At 41.7% G+C, this 23550-nt stretch overlaps 1 protein-coding gene across 1 annotated transcript in view; it reads left to right on the plus strand.

Annotated features, from left to right (window-relative positions):
• Plcl1 (phospholipase C like 1 (inactive)) overlaps window positions 1-18583 on the plus strand; it is a 342922-nt gene extending 324339 nt beyond the window's left edge. Inside the window, exon 6 of the mRNA XM_021168858.3 lies at window positions 15792-18583. Coding sequence (XP_021024517.1) covers window positions 15792-15974 — 183 coding nt within the window. The 3' untranslated portion in view covers window positions 15975-18583. The remainder of the gene's footprint in view (window positions 1-15791) is intronic.
• The last annotated feature ends 4967 nt before the right edge of the window (window positions 18584-23550 follow it).

The following is a 23550-nucleotide window of genomic DNA, read 5'->3' on the forward strand; positions in this document are numbered from 1 at the left end:
GACGTTCACTTAGGCAGCACTGCAAACATGACACTGTGGAATGTGTACAACATTCAGAAAGGCTGTTTTCTAGGAATTCGTACAGCTTCCTGAATCTCTGGGTAGCAGTTATAGAATCCTGTAGAGGGAGGTGTGCGTATGGCCTTAAATTTGTTTCTAGAAAGGTGGTTGCTTCATGCTGAGTAAATTCCTTTAATGATTTGCTTACTCTCTTTTCTCCTGGTAGTTTCCATTTTCACTATATGCTCTAAGCATGGCTGTCCCTCTGAGGCTTTGACTCCTTGTCATATCTCTCTGAATACTCACCTCCTTTGGTTCTGCCTTATAACTTATTCATGGTCCAGTCCCAAACAAGTCCTCAAGAAATTATATCTATGATTATACATGTTCAGAAATCAAGGAAAGGTAAGAGAGTAAGAGAGCAAACATTTTGCTGTCCTTGATCATGCCGACAGGCCTGTGGCATCTCTACTGTATCCTGGTCTTGTTCTCTTTCTTGGCTTAGAAACCTGAGTTGCTATCATTCATTTTGCACTATTAGCAAGTGAAAAATATGGAATCATTTCCTGAGCTAACTGACAGATAAGAAAACTGGTTTTAACTAGTATTTGAAAAAAAGTACTGTGTGTGTGTGCGAGTTGCATCATGGTGGAAAATAAGCAGCAGTGGATGGTGGGCTTTGGAGATGCTTGATTGACAGTTTCAGTGTTTACTAGAACCGTTTTCCACCTGAAGTCTGTGAACAGCATGTTTACCTAGAATGGCAATGTTGACTTAAGCAGGTCAGTGACACATCGTTGTATTTGACAACTTGGGAAGCTATCAGAATTTATTTGCAGCTCTACATGGAAGCAGAGGAATGGACCAAATGGCTTCCCAAGGATGTTTCTAATCCCTGGAGCCCAAGTGGTGTGTGGGCAGATGCACTGGCTCTACCCAAGCCCAGAACAGGGGTGCCCCCTCCTGGCCGATGTGAGAATTTCCCATTGTATGGTGCTAGACATGCATGGAGCATAGGAAATCTCTGCTTTTACTTTTAACCTTAGTTAGATTTATGCATACCCAAGCTAATCTGACTCATATTTTCATTTCTTGAATAGACTTTCCATGTCACAAAGATAAGGGGCTCTGAAGTAAGGACAAAGAACATTAGGGTGCTGGGATAAATCAAGTTTGAGAAGTAAGCCTCAAGTTTAGGCTTGTCTCTCTCCCACTTCATAGTTTGCCCTGTTTCCTTTCACAACTCATGGTTTAATTATTCATTGTTCAGCTTAACTGACTTTATACGTAGATTTCTTATACACATAAAAGACCTTTAGAAGTGAATGTGATTCTTTTCACATTCTTCCTCTCTGTCCTCACCCACATCCAAACTTCTTGACAACTTCTTATACATGCTGAGTTCACCTCCTTACCTCCCACTCATCCTTAGCCAACTTTCATCTGTCTTCTCCCCCGCCACTCCATTAAATCATTTTCCCAAGGTCATCAGAACCTTGTTGTGAAATACCGTGAACACTTCTCGGCTTTTCTCTTACTTGATTGGTTGTGAGTGTCTCCCTCCTGCTCCTGGTTCACGCTACTCCTGTCTCCTTACTGCATTTCTGGCTTTTCTCCCAGAAGCCTTTGCAGATCCTTCCCTCCTTCCCTCCTGCTAAATTTTGGTGTTCCTCTGAGTTAGAGGTAGGCTCTCTCTCTCTCTCTCTCTCTCTCTCTCTCTCTCTCTCTCTCTCCTTCTCTCCCCCTTTTCTTCTCTCTCTCCCTCCTCTGTTTCTCTCTTTCTCACTCTCTCCTCTCCCTCTATATTTCTGTCTCTCTTTCTTCCCTTCTCTGTCTCCCTCTGTCTCTCTGCCTGTCTCTTTCTCCCCTTATCCCCCTCTCTGTCTCTTTGTCTCTCCCTCCTCCTCTCCCCCTCTCTGTCTCGCTGTCTGTCTCTGTCTCTCCCTCTCTGTCTCTCCCTCTTTGTCTCTCTATCCCTCTCCCCTCTCTCTACCTCTCTCATCTCCCTCTCTCATCTCCCTCTCTCTGTCTCTCTCTTTCTCTCCCCCTTTCTCTGTATCTGTGTCTCTGTCTCTGTTGTCTGTCTGTCTGTCTCCGTCTCTTTCCATCTCTCTCTGTTTCTCTCTGTGTCTCTGTCTCTGTCTCTCTCTGCATGTCTAGAGATGGTTTTGATTCCTTTCTGTTCTGTCGGCTTGCAGGCCTCTCTTGTGGTGGTTGTCTCTGCTTAACTTTGGATGAAGCTCACTCCTACATACTTCATCTGTCCCACCGCATGAAAGTATCCACACTACAGCCAAGCCAGAGTATCTCCTGTCTGCTCTAGTGACTCCTGTCAGATTCCTACCTCAAAATAATGAAACTGGGATTCTAGGAGGGAGGTCTTTTTTTTTTTTTTCTGATCCATGCTCTTTTGGATCAGCCTCTGGGTCATCTCGCTAAGAGCCTTTTCTTCTCTCAGCCCCCACCGCCATGGCTGCCTTTCCTTACCATGTGTTTTGTAATTCTCCTCTTTTGTATATGCTCCTGCCCCTTTTATAGCACAGCAGATGGGGCTACTTTTCTAGACATAAAGAATGGCATGACCACCTTCCAGCCTTGGCTTCCTTAAGCTCTTCCTGCAGCTCCCAAGTCCCTCTGCACAAGCCTGTGGCTGCTCTTCTCCACCCCACCCCACCCCCCCTTTCCAGGTCTCCTCTCATCATTTATTCCAGGTTCTTCCTACTCTGAACTTGTTCCCCTTCTTCAAGGGCATGGGGATGTGATGCTGCTGTCTGTCCTTGACCCCTCAACAGCCTTCCTTTGAGCTGGGGAGATGACTCAGCCAGGAAAGTGCTTAGAAGTGTGAGGATCTGTAAAAAGCCAGGCTGGGAGGTGGGCACCTCTAATCCCAGCACTAAGGAGACAAGAGAATTCCTAGAGCTTGTTGGTGCCAATTTAGCCAAATAAGTGAGAGTTACTTTTGCACAATGTGTGTGTGTGTGTGTGTGTGTGTGTGTGTACGTGCATGCTTCCCTGAGCTCGGGCTGTCATATACCACCACATCTTCAGGATTCCTTCACTGGTGTCTCCCTTTTCCTGCCCCTTTGCAGTCCCTCGGGTGTGCTTGTTCTGAGTTCTCACGTAATTACTTCCTTCTCTCCTTCCCTATTCGGTAGTCTTTCCTGCTTCACACAATTACATGGATTTTAACACAGCACGTGTGAACCAAGCTCTAATTAATGAATAAACCTTTAGAACGTTAGGTGAACTCAAAGAAGCTCTCATTAAATCCCATGTTTCCCCCAAAGGGAAGCCAGCGGCATTCTTAAGGTCACTGAGCCGATCCCGAAAATGTTAATCATTCTTCCCTAGCTGCCAGCCAGCAAGTTCTTTTCAGTATGTTGGTTTCTCAACAAGAAGCCTGAGAAGCCATACAGTGTGGCAGCAGCATAGATCAGAGACTATTTTCCCGGCTACTGACCAGGCAGGGGGTGTGAGCAAAAAAGCAACATGCTTGTCCCTCCCACTTAGAACATTTTCTCTTGAAGCACAGGAGTGCCGACTGCTTGGGTTCTTTGGGTGAGACTTTGAGGCAGTGCACAGAGCATGTCTCCTGGGCGGAGCCCGGAGACCTCTCACTCTGCAAACAGACCTTGGGGACAGTGAGTCCTTTTCTTTTCCCTTGGGAGGGGAAGTGGGTGGAGTTCTCTCTGGGTGTGTGACCTTGAGAAGGCTCAGCTCCATACTTCTCTCTTTCCTTTAATTTAGGGTGGCTCCATCACTTGACAAACTGGCTAAGCCTCTTTGAACTTCCAACTTCTCTGAAAGAATAGATCAGATTGACTTTTCTACCTGATGTGGGATCATCATATAGGCCGCTGGCCTGCTGATGATTTGGCCACATGTAAATATGTTCAGAGGAGGCTCTGCTCAGGTAGTGCAGTTCATCCCAGGTCAAGATCAGTTTGTGTTGCTCTCTTTCTTGCTTTTGTTTAATCGAAGTAGAATTATATGATTTCCCTCTTCTCCTTTCTCCAGTGCCTCCCATGTTAACTCCCTCATTCCCTTTCAAGTTCATGTCTCTTATTCTTTATTATTTTAACATATAGATCCAGATATTTCTGCAAATAAATATATAAATGCAACCTGCTCAGTCTGTTTAGTATCACTGGCCACTTGAGAATGGATAACCTTTTAGGGGACTCATCTTTAGGAAAGACAAATTCTCTCTCTCAGCAGTTGTTAACTGATTATAGTTCTTCATCTAGGAGTGGGTCATCCTTCCCTGGGATGCCAACTCATGTTGGAATTGTTTAGATCTTTAAGAGGCAGACATATTACTGAGATTTCATGGGTCTAGCTTACCTGTCATATGTAGAAGACAAAATCTTGTAGTAGATTTCTGGTTTTCTAGCCCTTACAGTCTTTCTGCCCCCTATGCCTCGATGTTCTCTGAGCCTCAGGAGCAGGAGATGTATTGGAGATGCTTCAATTGCACCTGGGCACTCCAAAGTCAGAGGTTTTCTGCATTTTTGACTAGTTGTGGCTTTCTGGAAAAGTCTCTGTCTACTTAGAAAAGAATGCTGTTTGATGAAGATGAGGGCTACACTTACCTGTGGGCGTAAGGATAAATGTTCAGAGTGCAGTTAGACCTTATACTTGTTTTGGAAAGCGGCAGTAGTAGATTCTCTTTGAAATCTGTGGCCTCAGCAGCCAAGGGTGCTTGGCTAGACTTATAGTTCCAGGTGTGATTTCCCACCTATTGACTGCCTTATGTCCAATCAACTAGCTGTTGGTTACAGCCAAGATAAAAGTGCCACTATCATCCCTCTAGGGGACTCCTGCTGTTCTGAACACTGTCGCCATGCATAGGCATGGCAGTTGGATAGGCCTGTTAGATGTTTTCTTCAGTCTGTAGCTTATATAGCGCCTCTCAGTACCGTAAAGCCAGTCGTCACAGAGGGACTTTCTGGTGAGGGATTCTATTTCCTCTGAATCCTGTGTATAAAGTCTGTGCTGTCTTCAGCAATAGGGCTTTCTGGGAGGTGACCAAGAGCAAACGGCAATTGTCTATATGCCTTTTGGAATTTCTTGGACTCCCTGGAGAAATACTCAAAAGGATGATTGTCTTGATTGGTACTGGGGTTTTTGTTAGTCTGTGATTTTTGAGGGGAACATTATGACCCCAAGGGACATAACTTCATTTAAATTATGCACATATATTTACATATATTTAACATAGGCATATGTTTATGTGCATTGTGTTAATTTTACATAGATATAAAATTATATGATTCCTTATGGCTTTTAGAAGACCCTTACTGTTTGCTCTCAGGAGTATGCTGATGAAGCTAAAGAAGAGGGCCATGTTGCTTTGCTTATCACAGATCCATGGCTACAGAAAGAACCATGAGGCTTGTCGGATAGAGTTCCTGATTTTCTACTGCAGTAATTGAAAGTTCCTCTTACTTTTTTCTTTGTTTTCTTAGTTCACACACCGAGTTCTAAGGAATATCAGCTGTTGTCATGTCAAAGAGCAGAATGTAAGCATCCTACTCCTTCCTCCCCCCCCCCCCCCCCGGCTTCATTTTCACAGCAATCTATTCTGGGAAGAAATCTGAGGCTCAAATAGAAAGAAGGATTAGGGAGGCATTGGCATGACACAGAACCCAGTAGGTTTTGTGAATGTATGGTGGGTTGTTTTTTTCAGGGATATATATTTATAAAGTTGATTTAAAAATAAAAAGGTAAGAGTGATGGTATTTGACATTTAGAAGAGATGTTTTGACACATGTATATGAGTTAGTGGTGTGAATTCCATAAAGTCAGCAGGAGTGAGGGTAGAAATGTGAGTCTCTTCAGAGATGCCACTCACGCACTCACTTGCTGCTGTGACCTTGCTGGTCAGTATCTGTCACTTCTGTTCACTGAGTCCTCAGGATGGAGACATTCTCTTCAAAGGTGTTAGTGCTATGTGACCTTTGATTTGGTCTCTGGATGAAAAAAATAACAGTGTGAAAGTTTTTATAGGACACTTAGGCTAATTCAATGTGTGCTGTGTAGCAGATGTTAGCACTGAATGGATAGCAAGATCCACTCATCCATATTTATTAATAGAGGTATTGTGTTTGTATATAGATATGTAGAGTGGTGTAAACATAGTAGTGATCAATGAATTATCAAACCAGCATGACCCTAAATAAACAACCAAACCATCAAGTTTCTAGACCTCCCACTTTTGTATGAGGTTGAAAACATTTAGCATACACACACGTGTGCTATAGCAGTTTCTGTTGGGGGTGACCTGAGTGTGAGATCCGTAACCTGCATGAGTCTCAGACTTGTGGAGAATGGGAGTAGATCTTTCCTTGGAGTAGCCATTGCTTTGGTGTTTAAGCAAATGCTCTGGTGGATTTGAGAAGCAGAATAAATAGTCATAATAGAGCAGGTCTCCAATCCGCCACTCACGATGGATGTGGAAATGAAGTTGGCCATAGACTCAGCCTGAGGATTGGGAGGATCAGAACACTCACCAGGAGCTGCACCAGCCTCACTCTCTGGGTGGATCGTGTCTTGGCAAATCTTCCTGGCAACCCTTCCCTCCAATTTACACAGAACTGGGACTCAGGCCAGCAGTAACGGATGCTTTCCAGTTCTGGGAATAGGCCTGGGGTACATGTGCTCACATTCAGTCTACTTAAACATAAGTTGTAGAGACTAAAGAATGGCTATCCCTGGAGAGAAGGCATTTCTAGACCAGAACTAGGGCTGTCGGATGCCAACACTGGAAAGGGGAGTGGAAGGTGTCTTTGGAGTTGTACAACAATAGAGCAGGTGTCACAAAAATCTGTTTGCTTTTGAAAGCTATGGCACAGAGCTGGGGTGAAGCAGCACCTTGGTCAGGGGCTGTTGGTTTTACATCTTCACTTTTAGTCTAGCACTTTTGCAAAATTACTTTTTGAGGATCAGCCAAGTAACTAATAATTGGAGCCATGTAATCAGATCCTTCTTTCAAAGAAGCCTTACACAGAAGGTATCATATTGCATTTTAAAAATATATCCTTCTAATAATAGTAAGGACCTTTCCAGCTTTTGTTAGCTCTGGCCTTTGGCATTCTACATCTTTCAAGTTGTAGTTGAGTGAGTCTTTGGAGATGATAATGGTTTTCAGTTACTAGAGGTAAGGCTTCTACAGGTCTTTCCAAGTTATTCTAGGTCTTCCTGTGATGTCATACAGCAGCCATCAAGGTTGTATGAGCTTAGATTTCAAGGTTATTTTTGCAGTTGGTAGGTCATCGGAGATAGTGGAAATTTCAACAATGCTATTTTTTAAAAAAATTTTATTTGAAATGCAGTTAGTTTCATTAGTGTCGTAGAAGAGGCGGCTATCAACCTCTTCCTTTTTCTTATTAGGTCCGTTAACATAGAGAAGAAGACCATCAGCAGGAGTGAGAGCAGAGAGGAGGGAGTCAACAGGCTATACCTTCTATTGTCCTGTTGAATGGTTCTTTTATCAGAATGGTAGCAAGGATTATCGGGACACCAGGATCCTCCAGGGAATAGAAATTCCTAAGGCTTTCAGAATCATGTTTTTCAAGTTTAGCTTAGGATGTTCTATTATTCAGCTCACTGGCGTTGAAGCAATTTTGTTGACATTTTCTGTAAGTGGATTAGGCTTGCAATCATTGCCCACAGCAGACAGATGGCCTTTCAAACACTGCTCCCTTGAAGGGAACCCAAAGCGGGAATCTACAGAACTATAACAGGTCTGTCATCCAAGATGATGTTCACCACTAACTCCTTTTTCTGACAGACAAGTTCAGTTCATTCTTACTTTCTCCTGTTTTAAAAGAAATAGCTGTTTAAACTCCCCTCTAGTATTCCTGAGTTAACATCTTTTAAAATCTATATTTCATCTCTGCTACCCCAGACCCAGTAGGGGAAGTGGACCCTAAGGCCCCTTTCCTGGATTCTCACATGCCAACTGGCCTTTAAGTTATATCTTTCTGCTTTTCTATCATGGCAATTCTCCTCCCTTTTCTCTCTTACCCTCCCTCCCCCAATCTAAAAGTCCCTCCCTGTCTCCCTGCCCAGCCATGGGCTGTACTGCAATTCTTTATTTCCAATCGAAGGCAGATGGGAGCAGGAACCCTCAGGTCTGGAAGTGCGGCTTTTGGGAGCTGAAATAAGACAAAGCATTACAACCAATTCCCAACATTGAAGTGATAAGATAATCAATCTGCTACTAGGTGTGAGAGAGGGTCACTGATCCTAGGGATCCCCAGTTAAACTTCCACACTAGTGCAGGTTTTATTCTTGGGAATGGCTTATCCCCAACCTTCCCCAAATCCTGTGTGTCACTGCCAAGATAGTTTCAAGGTTCATTGTTCTCAGAGTTCCAATTATTCTCAAATTGTGTGAACTGCCTCTTGATGACCACCTTTCATGGGAGGTAATTTGGGCTCATTGCAAGGAGGGCTCATATCTGAGAAGTAAGTAATGAGTCCTCATGTTAATAGCATCCTTAAGAGTCTTAGCTCATGTCCATAATGAACCAAATCCTTTAATGATCTCTTTGGAACTTATTTATTAGGGTTTATGATGGCAGCATACCAGGTGTGTGCCATCAAGAGAAAAACATTTATCCTGATATTAAAACATTTATATGTATGTACTGTGTAATTATAAAACAATGCACACTACTCCAGCTTTTTTGGTCTGTTCCCAGCCAGCCGGGTACATATCCTGAGACTGAGACCTTGTGTTCCTCCTAGCCAATGCCTCTCCCTCAAATGCTGGCTTGGCCTTTCCAGAGCTCTGAGATCGTTCTCTTGGCCCCCCATGGCCAGCTGTTGCCAAACCACACCACACTCCCAAGTCATCTGACCCTGTGGCTAGCCTGCCAAATTCCCGTAACCCTGTAAAATGAAAACTCCAGAGCCTTGTAATTTACCAGCTGGATTTATAACAGTAAATCTTCAACTCCCCAAATGCCCACACAAATAACTCAAAACTCAATTATTGTGGATACAAGCTGCACCCTTAGATTGGACAACTGTGCCCTCTATTATTTAATCATCTAAGAAATCCCCTGTTACTCCTAGTGGCTCCTAGGACCATGTGGTTCAGGCTCATCATCCTCTCCTTCAGGGACCATCTTGTCTTTCCTGTCTCCACCCCCCCCCCCCCCCCGTCTCTGTCTCTCCTCCTCTCTAAAACTCTCAGCTCCACCTTCCCTTCCACTGCCCAATCGCAGGCTCTAGCCTTATCTGACTAAGATATCTCCTGACTGCACCTGAATATGGGCACTCTTGACGGAGCAAAATGTACAGCAGTCCACAACATATGTATTGTTTTAGTTTCTCGAATGAAGGATATTGATAAAGGTGGTTTTGAGTTATTTTTAATGCTAGTTTTCATTATTTGTGACATTCATAAAATGTATAACATATTTACATCACATCCCTCCCGACTTCATGTCCTCCATGTTCATATAACCCCTTGAGTCCAGTTAGAACTGCCTATATGAACATGGGTGTGAGGCCATCCACTGAGACATGGCCAACCTACCAGCAGCTATGTCTCCAAAGGAGAGTTGACTCTTCCTCATCAGGAGCCATCGGATGCCAGTGGCTCCTCTTCTGTTCATGCTGGGATTTTGACAGGATTTTTCTTGCGCAGCTCATCAGGTCATGTGCACATAACTAAGTACAGCTGCCGTGAACTGATGTGTGCAACCCCGAGTCATGCTCAGACATCTGTAGTTCACAGCCCTCCTTCCCATCTGCCAGCTCCCATATTCTTTGTATCCATTAACTATGATGTTCCCTGATTCTTGGATGGGCGATGTTGATATGGAGGGTGTACCAGCTGTCGATCATTCAGTTATTTACATACTTTGACCCATTATTAATCCATGCATTAACTGAGACCCTCTACAAAAAGAAGCTTCTCTGACCAAAGTGGCAGGCAGCACAAATCTGGGGGCATAAGCATAAATATTTAGCATGCAGTTTGACAGCATGAGCGTTAAGCAAAATAGCAACAGTAGGTCAGTCTCTAGGGCTTGTGACTCCTCAGCCCCGGGCTTCTGACCAGGCTTATAGAACCAGACATAAAATCTCTCCTGTGGAGCAGCCCTTCTACCCAACCAGAAACCAGCTTGTTACACTCATAACTACCACACCACTGTTGTACCAGTGAGCATATTTTGCAGGCAGGTCAACATTATAACATTCAGGGCCCAGCACCTGATGAGACCACTGATGTCTTTTCTGCAATACAGATGGCACTAGGAGCTGGCCAGCGAGTTTCCTGGTCAGTGGAGTTTGAATTCTCCATGCCCTACATCTAAAGTAAGCAGTGTCTTCAGATGTTGGGTCTTACCATCTAGTTATGGTAGACAATTGTCTTACAGGTTCTAGTGCTGTGAAGAGATACCATGTCCATTTCAACAGTTATAAAGAAAAGAATATTTAGGTGGGTCTGGATTACAGTCCAGAGGTTTAGTCCATTATTGTCATGGTTAAAAATGCAGAGGCATGCAGGCTGTCATGGTGCTGGAGAAGGAGCTGAGAGTTCTACATGCAGATTGTCACTCGGGGTGGGGGAGGAGGTGGGGGAGGGGGTGGGGGAGAGGACAGCCTTGATTATCTGAGACCTCAAAGCCTACCCCCCAGTGATATACTTCCTCCAACAATGCCATACCTACTCTAACAAGGCCACACCTTCTGATAGTGCCACTCTCTGTGGACCCATGTGGATAAGTCTCATTCAAATCACTACAGCAACAAAGATCAGAGTCAATATCCTTTGTTATTTGAATCCTCCCTAACCAATAATTCCTAGGGAAGTAGCCCACTCTGGGCACGAAAGCTTTTCTTTAGTGACTCATGTTTTAGGGAAACAAAATTGTTCATTCATGCAGGGTTCTTCTCTTCAAATTCATTTTTTATACACATTATATTTCTTAATTATCTTTAAGAATAGTGGATCTCTATAGGGCTTCTTCATATATCCTTAGTTTAGGCTAACCCACACTCTACCCTCTCCTTTCCCTAGATCCTATATCCTCACTTAAACCTTTAACCCGAGAGTTCCTCTCATGTCCTGTGCTTTTAACCTCATTTAAGTAATATGGAGACTCCGTGATCTATAGCTTCTGAATTAGTAATGGCTAAATAAGCCTACTATGCTCCAGCTACCACACAGTAGGTAGAATAAACAGTGCTCTCTTTGCCACCTTAGTCTCTGGGAGCAGTGTTTCTATTAGTGGTATCCATGGGATAGGGGTTTGCTAGCTGTGGATATGTATTCTCCCAATGAAAGAATATCAGCGGAGACATCTGCCTGTAACCGAGTGTACACTAAGAGACAAACAGCTTAAGCTTCATTTCTTTATGTGTGATCATATACATGCAAAGGTCTTTCCATTCCCAGAGTCCTAGATATCTGCCTTAAATATTTGTGCTATGCTCTGATACAGCACACACATTTCCTTCATATGTGATAAAGGCACAGGCCACCATCTTCTGTTCTCATGAACTAACACAAGGGAGGTGCAGTCGTTCATGGGAAAGGTAGAGGTGAGAGCCATGAATGCCTTCTGAGAGGGACCAACACTATTCTCAAACATTTGGAGGAGTCTGCATTTTTTGGTAAGAGAAATAGCAACAATAAAAATCTTGGGTATCTTCTGATAGATTATAAAACATAAGACTAATTGACTATTTGTATTTAGAATTTTTGTTTCTTTCATGGGAGTGATATCATGAGATAACACGACATCACTTCATGATCAGTCTCTTGGTTTTCAAGTCATATTGGCTGCTATTCAATATCCTGATAGTATCATATTGACCATAATTATGAGTCTCACTTATGAGATGCTAGTGTCTGAAATGCAGGGAGACATCACACGGACTGTTATTAGAATTAATCAAAGACATGATGCTGTGACACAGTAGCCATATTTACAGTCCAAATTCTGTTGACTATTTCCTGATTTCTAGACAATGAACCTTAATTGCTATTAATGGAGTTAAAGGGATTTGGCAAGAAATGCTTAATGTTTGTTCTTAATTATACATTAACCACCATTAGTTTTTAGCTTCAACTTATAATGATGTCTTATGATTTTTCATGTTTCCAACCATTAGTTTCTCAGTAAGTTGGAATTGCTGTGCAACCTTATATATAGAAGGCAAACAACCATGGAGGTACATGTCTCTCAGGACTCGTTCTTCATGCCCATCATCACCAGTATGCTGGGATCTCTGCTACCCTTATATTCCTTTGGATTAAAGTGTCTTCATCCCCCTCCCCGCGCCCCAGCTGTGACTTCCCGCAGGCTTCCTGACAGAAAAGGAGTGGCAACTTGACATTTCTTTCAAGTTGAGTATTCTGTGGTCAAGTGTGCATTAATTTTGCATAATATGCATGGCAACCCAGATTCATGTTAGTCTATTAGTAGTGCTTGGATTTGTATGCAGAGTCCTCCAAATGTTTGAGAATAGTGTTGGCTGTAGTCTGTTGTCCCTCTCAGAAGGCATCCATGGCTCTCACCTCTACCTTTCCCATGAACGACTGCACCTCCTTTGTGGTGAAAGAAAATAACATTTTCTAGGTTTTTTTTTTCTGTCTTCTCCTTTCAAGAGGAGAACAGCATCAAACATTCTTTTAAAATGCCCTTCTTAGAAAGTGCCTTAAATACATGACAGATAAGTATCTTTTGCATGATATAGCTCGAAGGAAATGCGCCAATTTGAGATGTTTGAAGGAAGGAGATCTGCTCCGAACTGATTGGTCTTTGTGGTAGAGTGGAGAGCAGCTAGCTGGTTAGGGGAAATTGCTGAACGAAAAGAAAAATCATTAAGGAGAGATGCCAGGAGGGGAGTTTAGTAATGCATATCACCTCTGTACAATGTTCTAGAATAGAAACTGAATTTCTCTCCCAGTTCCAGTGTCTTAATTAGGAAGATCCAAAGGGAAAAATGAAGTGTGTGGTTTCTTGAACCTCAGAACAGCAAGAGCCTAATCCTAGCTCCTTTAAGCAATGGATCCCAGACTTTCTATGTAAGCTCTTCACAGCCTTTCGTTTTCCTCCCTTCATGCCTTAGAGATCTTAACTTCTGTCTCTCTATCTGTTTTTGTTTGTTTGTTTTTCTTCTGCTGGTGCCTGTTGTCGCTGGGTCATCAGGAGATGGTGTCACTGTGTTCTTGTGTACTGGTACAAACTGTTTTCTCCAACTGACCATTGTTTTCTAGAGAGACTGACTTCTGTTCACCAGAACTGGCACCGTCTGGCATTTAGGCTTGGATGCCACCACTCAGAACTGAGGCAGTAGCAGTGGGCTGATTCCAATGAACTTGATAATCTACTGTCAGAAAAGGCATGTGAGCGAGTTACGCATTTGTACCACCAAGACTGATAGCTCTGTGGGCTTCATTTTCTTCCCTTACACCTACAAAAAGCCAGTTTACTTTCAAAACCTTTGTTAATCATTTTGAAGCTAAGTCTAGAGTCTTACAAGTAAAACTACGAAAATGTTCTTAGGTGAAGTCACATCTTTAATACAGCTTGTTTATAAAAGACTTTTTCCTATTAAAAAATATGTATACCCTTCCGGAACATGCATTTTTAAACATGCACCTCAAGTTTCTATTACAAGACAGTTGCAAGTTATTTATGATGGAAGTAGAAAGGCTTAACTACTTCCTCGATCACTTTATGGTTGTTTATCTGCAGTCATTAAATCATAACATTAAATCATAAACAGCCTTTCAGTTGGTTTCCTTCAGTCTTTGGACTTCGAGGAAGACTAACGGTATTCTGATGTGCCCACATACGAGGAAATGGCCCACCATGTGACCAGTGGGAGGCCCTCTGACATCTGTCCCTGCCAGGTGTTCTTACTGGCCTGCATTCCACCTCCAGATTCTGCCATGTGGTCAGTCATTATTTCTGTTGCTGTATGGATAGTAATGAAAAGGTGGCTTCGCTGTACTGTGAAGAGTATATGATTTTCTCTTAAAAGAGGACATGTCTTGAAGTGGTAAAGGTCACAGACCCTTGAAACAGCTGCAGATCCAGCATCTGGAAGCTATGTGACTCTGGGGAAGGTGGTCTCTGTCGGGTTCTGTTTTATAGTAGGTAAGCTGAGGTTAATAATAATACCTATCTCCTGGGATGTTGTGACAACTGGATGAATAATTATGTTCTGAGCAGAAAGCTTACCTACACAGAGTAGGCCCTTTGTGTGTGCTATTATCGTTACTTAATAATTGTGTTTTACAAATTTTAAATGTATTCAGAGTCTGAGGGGACTCATTGATTATTCATGCTGTTAAGACACTCTTCCAGTTTCCAGGGATGCTGAGAATGTTTTTCCCTCAGGAAATGTTTCTCTGAACGACAAGCCTCAGCCTACAGTCTCTCCTTATTGTCTTTGAGGATGTTAATTACATGGAGTGTGGGAAGGGGCACTGGGCCTGAAGGAAAGTCTTTAGTGCATCTCTGTCCTTCGGTGGCTGTGACCTTGTGACCTCACAGGAAGGCTTCACATATCCAGCCTCCAAGCATACGTCTAAAACCCTGGTCTGTGCTTGGGCTGACTGAAGACAGTCCGTTTTAGCACAAACAGTTGCAAAGCACATCCACTGCTTATCACGAGGGGTTGAAAGAAGGATTGAGCTATTGCTACAGCAGGTGAGAAGCAGCTTCTGATGTTATCAATTTTGAGGACATAAACATTTTTAGGCATGTTTAGCAGGCAGTCTATATATCTCTCAACAAAATGACATTAGTAATATTAAAGAAAGGTTATATTTCATCATGGAATACTTTGTCTAATAAGTGGTTGTCCCCTCTCTGAGTTGGCCTGTGCTTTATGGGATGCTACAGCTGTCATGGCCGCAGTGTCTTCCGGTACCATCCCTCATCCTTTCAGGGTCGCACTAGCTTCCTCTGCTCTGAGAATGGGAGGAAGGGAGAGTTAATTCCTCATTTGTCTGTATACCACAGAAGTGCATTTGCACTTCTGCACACATCTGTAGTCCTTGGGGTCTTGAGTCAGTATCAATGCATGCACTTAAACACCCTAATAATAAGCTCAAGTCAAAAACAGAACTAGCAGGAAAGATTTTTTTCCTCTGGCAAGTGACAGCCAGTGTATCCCAGCGATAGTCTTGTGCTTTTTATTTTGATGGATCAGTGGACCCTGGAGAGACTTCTTTCCATTAGCCAGACAGGAACATTGTTCTCAGGATGCTGAAAAGCACAAAAGGGATGTGGGTAGCTAGCAACGCACCAGCAGAAGGTTCTGGGGATAACCCTACACATCAAACGCAGCTCAGCAGGCACGAGGCCGTGGGCGCTCATCCTGGAGTGAGGCCCTGTGTGCTCCACGACTGGGGTGCATGGCTTTGCACTGTTTACTTTGGTGAACCAATTTAATCTTCAGTTTTATTGAAGAACATCTTTACTCATTTTCCTCAGAATCTAGAAATGTTGGTCTGACTGGAAAGGAGCTGCAATCGTGTGCAAAGTCTCAGACCATGTTATGGGAAGTTCATGTGTCCTCAGTGTGTCTACATGAGGTTCCCTCTAGAGGAATCACAAGGAGCAGCTGGCAGCATGCAGTGAGCTGGTGTGGCCAGGTCTGAGGTTTCATAACCAAAGAGCCAAGTCCTCCAACCATGCTGGAGAAGAAGTTTAAGGGTATCCCTGCAAAAGTACACGCATAGGTCCGGACAGCGTCTCTCATGAGACTCAGCCTGGTCGGTAACCATCTTTGCTCTTTCTACCTGTACAGGGACAAGGAGACCTGCTGAAGAATGCCAAGAATGAAGCCGTGGAGAATATAAAGCAAATCCAGCTGGCCTGCTTGTCTTGTGGACTGAGTAAAGGCCCTGGCGGTGGCGCAGAGGCCAAGGGCAAGCGCAGCTTGGAAGCGATAGAGGAGAAAGAAAGTAGTGAGGAGAACGGGAAGCTGTGAGCTGGGCAGTGCACATGACCTCATCGAGCACCGCGGCTTCTCATTCTTGTCTCTTTGTTTTGTTTTTACATTCTTCAGATGTTCACAGAAATGATCCCCCCTGTGGGGTGTTGTACATAAACATATATTTTCACAGTGTCAGTATTTTACTGTAGTTAATTTATCTAAGTTAAAACTTTTAGTAGCAGTATTTTAAACTCTAAGCTGTGAGTATATACTTACATGTGGCTGCCTTGTGCCTGTGTGCATCCGTGCGTGCGTGCGTGCGTGCGTGCGTGTGTGTGTGTGTGTGTGTGTGTGTGTGTGTGTGAGAGAGAGAGAGAGAGAGAGAGAGAGAGAGAGAGAGAGAGAGAGAGAGAAAAGAGTTCCTATTAAAACATTCTCTGTCGCATTGTTGGTTTTAGTAAGTTATTCTTTTATCTTTATGATCATTTGGGGACAGCTGATAATCTGAATTCTAATGAGCACTTATTATAACCCATTGCTGCGGTTAGTTTTACCCCTCTGCTTTTGTCATATAATTTTGAGATCTTAGCACAGCTTATTGAAGAAAACCAAATTTATAAAAGCAAAGGTGTTTTATAGATTACATATAGATTTAAAAATTCCTAAAAATTTCATCAGAAATGAACACGAATAGAAATCTTTTAAAATCAGAATTCTGGAAAGATAAATTCATTTCTTCATTAGCAAAATCTTTAAAATATTTATTAAATAAAATCAAATTTAGGAAGTTTCTGTAGATGTTTACTAAGCACATGGTTTTTGGTAGAAAAGCTGACGACAGTGAATTTGTAGCCACCGGGCAGTACTTTGAAACATACTAAATGCCCTGTTGTAACTAGCACTGTTGTGACAGGTACATCCAATTGTGAAATTTCAAGGTTTGCAGAAAGACTCCATTCTCCTGAGATTGGAGTATGGAATTCATTTTCTATTACCAGTTGGGGCAGATACAGTGCTTGGCAAGGACTGGATTTAGTGTAGAGTACTAAATTTAAATGTAAAGACATTGTTAAAATAATATATCATCATGTCGAGCTGGCAAAAAATCTGTAAGTCAGATAACATCTTTATGATGATTTTAAAACTAACTAATTAGACAGCATGTATTTTAAAACATACAGTAAAAACCACAAGCAAATGGCTAATTAGGGTACATTTATAATTATATTTAGATAATTTTACCCTAATGTCTTCATAAACTTCTTAAATGTGATGTTCATTCATTACCACCAACAGAACTAAATGTTCTATGGTTATGAAAGAATATATTTATTTAAAACATTGCTTTTATTTTGAAAAGCTTCTTAATTAATTTGATTAACAAATATGCTAATTTGGGGGGGGTACCTAGAGAAGATGAAACTTTGCGATCGTAATCATCCTCTACAGCTACCGCGCTTGTTCTCACTGCTCTCACTGCCACTCTGTTCTTGCTGCGCATCACCAAAAGAGTAAAGATACTGAAAACAGATTTCTCCATCTTGTTTCTTGTACATTTATTGGGGGGGGGGGAAACCAAAGTTCTTTTGTTATATAAAAGTGATAGAGGGTGCACTGGTTTCACAGACCAGATACCATAAAATTATCCGAGACATGTGGAGGAAGTGACTCGGTTCACTTGAAGACAAATTTCCAACAGTGCAATACCTGAAAGTATCCATCTACCCTCCATTCCTCTTACCCTGCTGAGAGAGGGATCATGAAGAAGAGTTGCCACGAGTCCCTAGAACAGAAAGGTCAGTGCTACTGACAGAAGCAATCTGCCTGCTGGAGGCTTCCTGGCCATCTCAGATTCTGTTTGGACCAATCCATGCCTTACAGGTGATAAAGCTGGGTGGCAAAATCATAAAGGATATTTATTTTTGCTTTGCTTTGGTGTCAAACTTAGTCTTTAGGCATGGTGCCTGGTTCAATCCACCCATCTTTAAGCTCCTTTCATACTTGGTATAATATGTGCATCTTCTGGAGAATGTGCTGTGCGCTCGCTCTGCCTTCTCTGAGTCTCTTCCAGCAGTTGTCAGTACCCTTCTATCCAATCTCTGAGCATCTCTGCCAGCGGAGAAGTAGGACACAGCCCAGGATAGAGCTTTAGAGTTGCTGAGAAGGTGCCTCTATGACAGTGTTGCCTTTGGATAGACTAGCAAAAGTACAATGACAGACAAACTGTGTTTGGTATCCATGCAACACAGTTTTTACATTCTACAGTTTATCTCCATTGTAGTCTTGAACTACCTTATGAAAAGTCACTTCTTCCATTATTCTTGGTGATGCAATTCAGTTATTATATATTAGTTATTAATTCTATTTTTATTTTTATATCACTATTGGAATTTGAGGCAGGGGTGGTAAGTATAACCACTGACATTTATAGATGAGAAGTCAGTCACTGAAGTAGCAAATGAAAAACTACATTTGAACTCATGTCTGCCTGATATTATATGTACAAGGGTGTTCAGTGATTTTAATTTTATTCTCCAAAATTTAACTACATTTGTAACTCTCTTGTCACCACAAAAACATATATTGTCTTTCTTCTGAAAACATTAACAATATTGAAGCTCAAAAAACAGACAAATCTATAAAATAAAAATAAGATAAAACTATCACGTAGTAACATTTTGATTTTTATTTCCTCAGACATTAGATGTAAGTGGGCATGGCATTTTAAGAAAATTGATGTATTTTATTTGAATGCTTTTCAAAAAAACAGGTAAACATAGTTTTGAGAGATGAAGAAATTTCATATTTAATTCAATTTACTAAAAGTGTGGATGTTTTAATTACCCAAGACACCTTTCCTTCCTCACCTTAACACACACACACACACACACACACACACACACACACACACACACACACACAGACACAGACACAGTGCTTCTTGGTATTAGTTGGAGATACTTCTGCGAAAAGAACACATACTACCTCATTAGCCAGAAAACCTCTTCACTCATGATGCTATTTCTGGTAAGAGTGAACATCTAAGTGGTAATCTTAGGCCCATATAATAATTTATAATTATTATACTATGTCTTGAATGTGATATTTCATAATATATTTAATAGACTATTGTTAGACTTTTTCTACTTTTAAATTTTTTTGATATGCAACATTACTGTGATAAAATCTAGTATAAAGTTATTTAACTTTTCCTTTCAAAGAAATTTCTACAAGTGGTGTGGTTGAGTCTAAGGTATTTTCAAACATATGTCTGCATATGATACACAAATGTTCATGGCACTGTTATAATAGTCAAAAACAAGAAAAAGTACAAGGGTATGCATAACAACTGATAAAAGACAAAAGCCACGTGATCATAAAGTGGATTTTAGTATATTTTACTATTTTTTTAAAAAAAATGTTTTTAATTGAAATAGAATTACATCACTTTCCCTTACCCCCGACCCTTCCAGGTATAACATAAGCAGGGGGAGATTTCAATTAAGAACACACTTGGAGCCCTCTGGGCCAAGCCAAGCCGTCCTGAGCAGCCTGCTGTCCCAGGGGTTTCTCCATTCTCCAGCTGCCTCTCCTCCACCTCCATCAGACTCCTGAACTATACAGACAGGAGCATGTTGTCCTCTGAGAAGCTCCACCCAGCAGCTGACTCAGACAGATGCAGACACCCACAGCCACACAGTGGATGGAGCTTGGGGACTGTTACAGAAGAATAAAAAGTAGTGTGGGCCCTGAAGAGGATAGGAACTCCACAGGAAAACCAACACAGTCAACTCACCTGGAACCTTGGGGCTCTCTGAGTCTGAACCATCAACCAAAAAACACACACAGGTTGGACTTAGGCCTCCCTGCACATATGTAGTACATATGCAGCTTGGCTTTCATGTGGGTCCTGAACAACTAGAGTGTGAGCTATTCCAAAAGCTGTTGCCTGGATGTGGGATATGGGCCGCCTTGTCTTGCCTCAGTGGGAGAGGAGGTGCTTAGTCTCACAGAGGCTTTAAGTGCCAGGGTGGAGGGGGATACCCACCTGCTCAGAGGAGAAGGGGAGGGGGACGGGTGAGGGGTTGGGGAAGAAAAAATAAATTTAAATAAAAGGAAAACAATTTCATACACCTGCAAGAAGGAATTTCAACAAGGAAGCAAGGTGTTTCAGTTAGCAGGCAAAAGGATCCATTCCATTGTGATCATTTAAATACATCAAGTCCAAACAAAAATTATTTTTCTTTATAAATTCAATTCTACATGCAAGTCTAATAGTTAACGGAAAGGCGAGAAGTCAGGGAAGGGAAGTAGACGAAGAGAGGAAGGATGCATTGCTTATGGATACGTTCTCAGAAATTAAAATTATTAAACGCAACAAGTCCAGGTTAAACTTTCAAGTCTCCACTCACCTGCATGATTAGGGAGAGGGATACTTGGTTATAATTAATCACACAGCAGATTGGCACACCATGGATAACGAGCTGCTCAACACTGCCCTCTGCTGTCAGTGCCATGCTAGTTGCTCTCGGGTGTGGGGAGTCACTGGCTTTACAGGAGTCAGCAGAGAGTACTATGGTACATGCATTGACAGCTGTAGCTAGAAATAAACTCTTGATTACTATATAACATTGAATATGTGAGGAAACAGTAACATTTAAGGAGATTTTTAATATCATCAGTTCAATTGTTAATGTTTACTACAATGAACTGTAGTTTAGAGTCTGTTATAGTAAATATAATGGTATAGTAAATATATTTTTAAATAAGAGGAGTTGAGAAATAAGCAAAGCACTCAAATTATTTTGTGGTTGGACACCATACCATCCGTTCTGTCATAGATGACAAAGATACACATGTACAGGGCTTATCTGATTTTTCATCAGTCTACAATATGTTTTATACATTATCAGTTACATCTATTTTCCTTGAATATGTATCAAAGCATATAGCTCAAGCAGTAAATTCAATTTGCTATTATTAAATATGAAATAAAGTTTAAGCTATTTTATGTTCCTTTAGTTATTAATCATATCTTCATGTATCAGCCAGCTGAATGGTTTATTTTATCAGGATACAATATGTTTTTAATTATTTTGTTTAGTTTTGAGATTATCATGCCATTTTCTTTCCTCCCTCCAACCCCCTCATGTCTTCTTTCTCTTTTACAAACTCATGGTCTCTTTTTTCATTAGTTTTTGTTAAACACACACATTTATTCCTAAATACTTAAAGTACGGCCTGCTCAGTCTATATAATGCTGTATGTGTGTTAAATGAGTAACTGATAGGCATGCCATTCCCTGGGGAAGAATTCGTTAGTTCTCTTCAGTTCTTTATGTAGAGATGAAGACTTACAGGCTTTCACCATCCGTGTTCCTTAATGAAGTGTGAGGTCCACACTCATCTGTGGGCAGGAGGACGAATATTTAGAATGGGGTTAGGGGTTAGGGGTTAGGGGTTAGGTTGGGTTAGTAAGATGGCAGTTGTAGTTTCTCCTTCAAGATCAGTGATGTTTCTAGCCCTGCTTAGTTAGCTAGGGTTCCAGACCTGGCATGCTTTCCCTCTTGTTGAATGGGTCTTCAGCCCAGTTGGAGAGCTGGTGGTTGCCACCAATCCTGCCATAATGGGTCATTATTGTGGTTTGTAACTAGGTGGGACCATTGGTTTATTCCCCGCTTCGGAAGCTTGCATGGCTACTTCTAGTCCATGGAAGCTAGGCCACAGGGAGGAAGGAAGCTTTCAAGTCTGTCCAATCTAAGGACCATCTGGGCCCTGGGTCTAAAGTGCATGTTTTCGGCAACAGGGACTTACCTTCTACCTCTGGGCAAGAAGTGGGGTTTCATGGGGAGACATCCAAGGCCAATAGAGACAGCCTGTTGTGTTTGGGAATCTCTTGGATAACCTTGGCCAAACAGTAGCAAGAAGGCCTGGTGTTAGGGGTTTTGCTAGATGTCTTTGGCTCTTGCAGACAGCATTGTACCTCCAAGGGGAAATTTTCATTTAAACTATTTAAGTGTATGTTTATATCGAACTACACGTATCATAGCTGTTGTGAGGCAGATAGTAATTAGTTATGACTTAGGGGGTCTTCACATATCCTACTGTTGGTTTACCCTTCCTCTTCCTCTGTACTTATCTCCACCCGAATTAGTGCCCTCCCACCTTTCCATTTCCCCCATCGGATGGATTGGATCCGGCTATTTCCCTCCCTACTGCTCCATAACCAATCCTGGAGCCCTTTTACTTTCCTGGTTTCAAAGGGTTCTCAAAAGAAGAAAAAAATGCCCAATTTATTTCTAAATATCTCATGAATTAAGGAAGAGTCAGAATAAGATGGAGATTATTTTAAGTTCAAGTTCAAATTAATTAAATTCAGAAATACACCTTCTATTTTTCAGGAACTAGAAAAATAGAAGATTGAACCCAGTGGAAATAAAGAAATCTTATAGCAGAAAGTGGTGAAATAAGATTAACATTGAGTGGAACAAACCAGTGAAACCAAAGTTAGTTCTTTGGGAAAGATCAATAAAATTCCAAGCTTCTTACAAACAGAGGAGAGGGAAAAAGATAGGGCAGCGATTCCTAATGCTGAGTGAGAAGGAATCCTCGATTCAGATTATACTAATATTGAAGGATAATAAGGCTGCATCTTGAAGGCTCTGTGCCAATAAATTCGTCAGCTTCAACAAAATAGAGTGAATTTCTTGAAAGAGATAAAATAGCAAATCTAAAAATAAATATGAATAAAGGAGCAGAGTAAAATTATACATTGCAGGTCTGACATGTTTTTAGAAAAGCAACGTAATGAAGAGTGACAGAAAAGCAATCACTGGTTGCCTGGAAACAGCGAAGAAGAGGGAGGGGGCAAGCTCAGCCTTAGGACATGCCCAGGGCTGATCAGGCTTGTGAACCCGAGTTTCAGGGTAATTTTATGTTAAAACTTAATTTGTATACTTTAAATACACATAGTTGATAACATGGAGTTATACCTCAACAAAGTTCTTCAAAGGCATAGGAGTGCTATAAATTAATAAAACATTTTTATTTCTAAGTAGTCATTCCTTCTACCTGTACATTTGCAGTTTTTCTTTGTTGTTGGAGCTTTGCTTCTGAATAGTTTGATTTTCCTTTTATCTTGGAAACTGTGTACATGGAGAGTTAGAATTTTTAGGTCTGCAGAAGCTTTCTTTTAGGTACTGTGGTTTTTACTCTTTTTCCTCTGTATGCTTGTGTGTGGAGACTCATGTGGTATGTGTGTCTGTCCCGTGTGTCTGTATGCATGTATGTAGAGACTCAAGCGATTTGTCTGTCCTGTGTGTCTGTCCACATGTGTGTGGAGACCCATGTGCTGTGGCTTGGGAACATCAGTTCCTTGCACCATCAGCACCATATCCTTTCCTATTGCTTTTGGCACCCATCTTACTTTATTGTACTTTCCTCTATGCCCTAGGAGATTTTCTTGTATTTTACTTGAGATAGATATTCAATTACATATATCATGATTTTGATCTTAAATGTTTGGTCTCACTTTTGTTTCACAGAAAATCTTTTTGCTTTGGAAGTATCTCTGCCAGCATTTTTTCCCCTAACCAACCATTTTGGTGAATTTATTAAAATTTGCAGTGCCC

Source organism: Mus caroli, unplaced genomic scaffold (assembly GCF_978045245.1).
Source record: "Mus caroli unplaced genomic scaffold, Mus_caroli_1 scaffold_1, whole genome shotgun sequence".
NCBI lineage: Eukaryota > Metazoa > Chordata > Mammalia > Rodentia > Muridae > Mus > Mus caroli.